At 46.8% G+C, this 1,317-nt stretch overlaps 1 protein-coding gene across 1 annotated transcript; it reads right to left on the bottom strand.

The window, feature by feature from the left end:
• Window positions 1–426: 426 nt before the first annotated feature.
• LOC132237617 (large ribosomal subunit protein uL15-like) lies at window positions 427–804 on the bottom strand. Its single transcript, XM_059702249.1, has one exon. The coding sequence runs from the start codon at window positions 802–804 to the stop codon at window positions 427–429; it is 378 nt and encodes a 125-aa protein (XP_059558232.1).
• Between the last annotated feature and the right edge of the window lie 513 nt (window positions 805–1,317).

Here is a 1,317-nt window from a genome sequence, read left to right as displayed (position 1 = left end):
TCTCCTTGTCTTCATGGTCTGCCTTTCCCACTGAGCAGAAACCCTGTTCCCTGCACCATAGCTGGGGCCAGGGACCCACTTTCCTTGAAGTGGCATTCTCTCTGTATGAGTGCCGCAGACCAGCTTGCAGCTCCTGTTTCCTTGGCCTGCACTTCCCAGTGTGGAACCTCTGATCTGGACATGAACTGCTGCAGGGCATTGGGGCCCCGGTGTTCCTGGCCTGCCACACGTTGGGAAGAGCCTTTGCTCTGTGAATAGGATCTGGATGGAAGAAGGAAGACCATGACCTCTTAGTTGTACCTGCTTAGACTAGAATTTCTCTCAGTACTAGAGGAGGAGGAGGAGAAACACCAGAAACCTGCCCCTCCCCATATGAAAAATTTCTCCCACTTGTGGGCATTTTAATGAACTTCCCTCCATGTGGCTTCAAGCTCCCAGCGCACAGGCCCCACCAGCACCCTTCATCTTCTCCTCAGCTCTTCTGCGGAAGAACTTGGCCTCCACAATGACAGGCTGCCTTCGGAGCTTTCCCTTCCCCAGAACTTTGTAGTAGCCCGATGGCACCGCATCCATGAAAGGAGCAGCTCCAGTCTTGCTTTTGGCAGCCTTTCCCCGTGTCTGCTCACTGACCAGGGTACACAGTTTATCAGGGTTGACAGTTGGGCAGAAGCTCTGTTTCCTCTTAAAGTGGTGATGCCTCCCACCAGCGTTCCCAAAGTAGCCTGGGTGATATTTGTCCACGTTCATCCTGGGATGACGCAAGCCACCAGCATTACCTTGGCCTCCCTGTGCTTGCCGATGCATGTCAGTGGCAGAGATGCAAGAGCCGCATAGGAAATCTTAATCCCAAAATGAGAGTTCCCAGGAGAGTGAGCCTTTGTCTTGGCTGCTCAGGTTCAGGTAGAACTTCTGTAACATATTCCTGGAGGGATGGGTGGCTCAAATGCCACAGAATTTCTCTGTTTTTACTGAGATTTAGATTCTCTTGGATAAATGACTCTTCATTTTCTGTATGCTCTTAGGACAATCTCCAGTGTCCTTAAATGATTTTTTAAAGTAATTGTCACCAGTTAAAATTGGTTAAAGTGAAACATAAACAGTCACATTTGTTTTGCTGGGGAGATAGTTTACTGAGTTCCTTACTCCATCATTCATGAAATCCTGGACCAAGAAAATATTATTTAATATATCAGTGCAATTAAGCCAAAGCTATATTCAAAGAAAAAAAATGACAACATAAATGCTACATTTATTGATCTCTAACTAACCAACTTGTGGGATAAAACAACACTCCCCATTTTCTCTATAAAAACTATT

Source organism: Myotis daubentonii, chromosome 6 (assembly GCF_963259705.1).
Source record: "Myotis daubentonii chromosome 6, mMyoDau2.1, whole genome shotgun sequence".
In the NCBI taxonomy this organism is placed as follows: Eukaryota; Metazoa; Chordata; class Mammalia; order Chiroptera; family Vespertilionidae; genus Myotis; species Myotis daubentonii.
The sequence above is the reverse complement of the archived record's forward strand: the minus strand, read 5'-3'. Positions and strand labels throughout refer to the sequence as shown.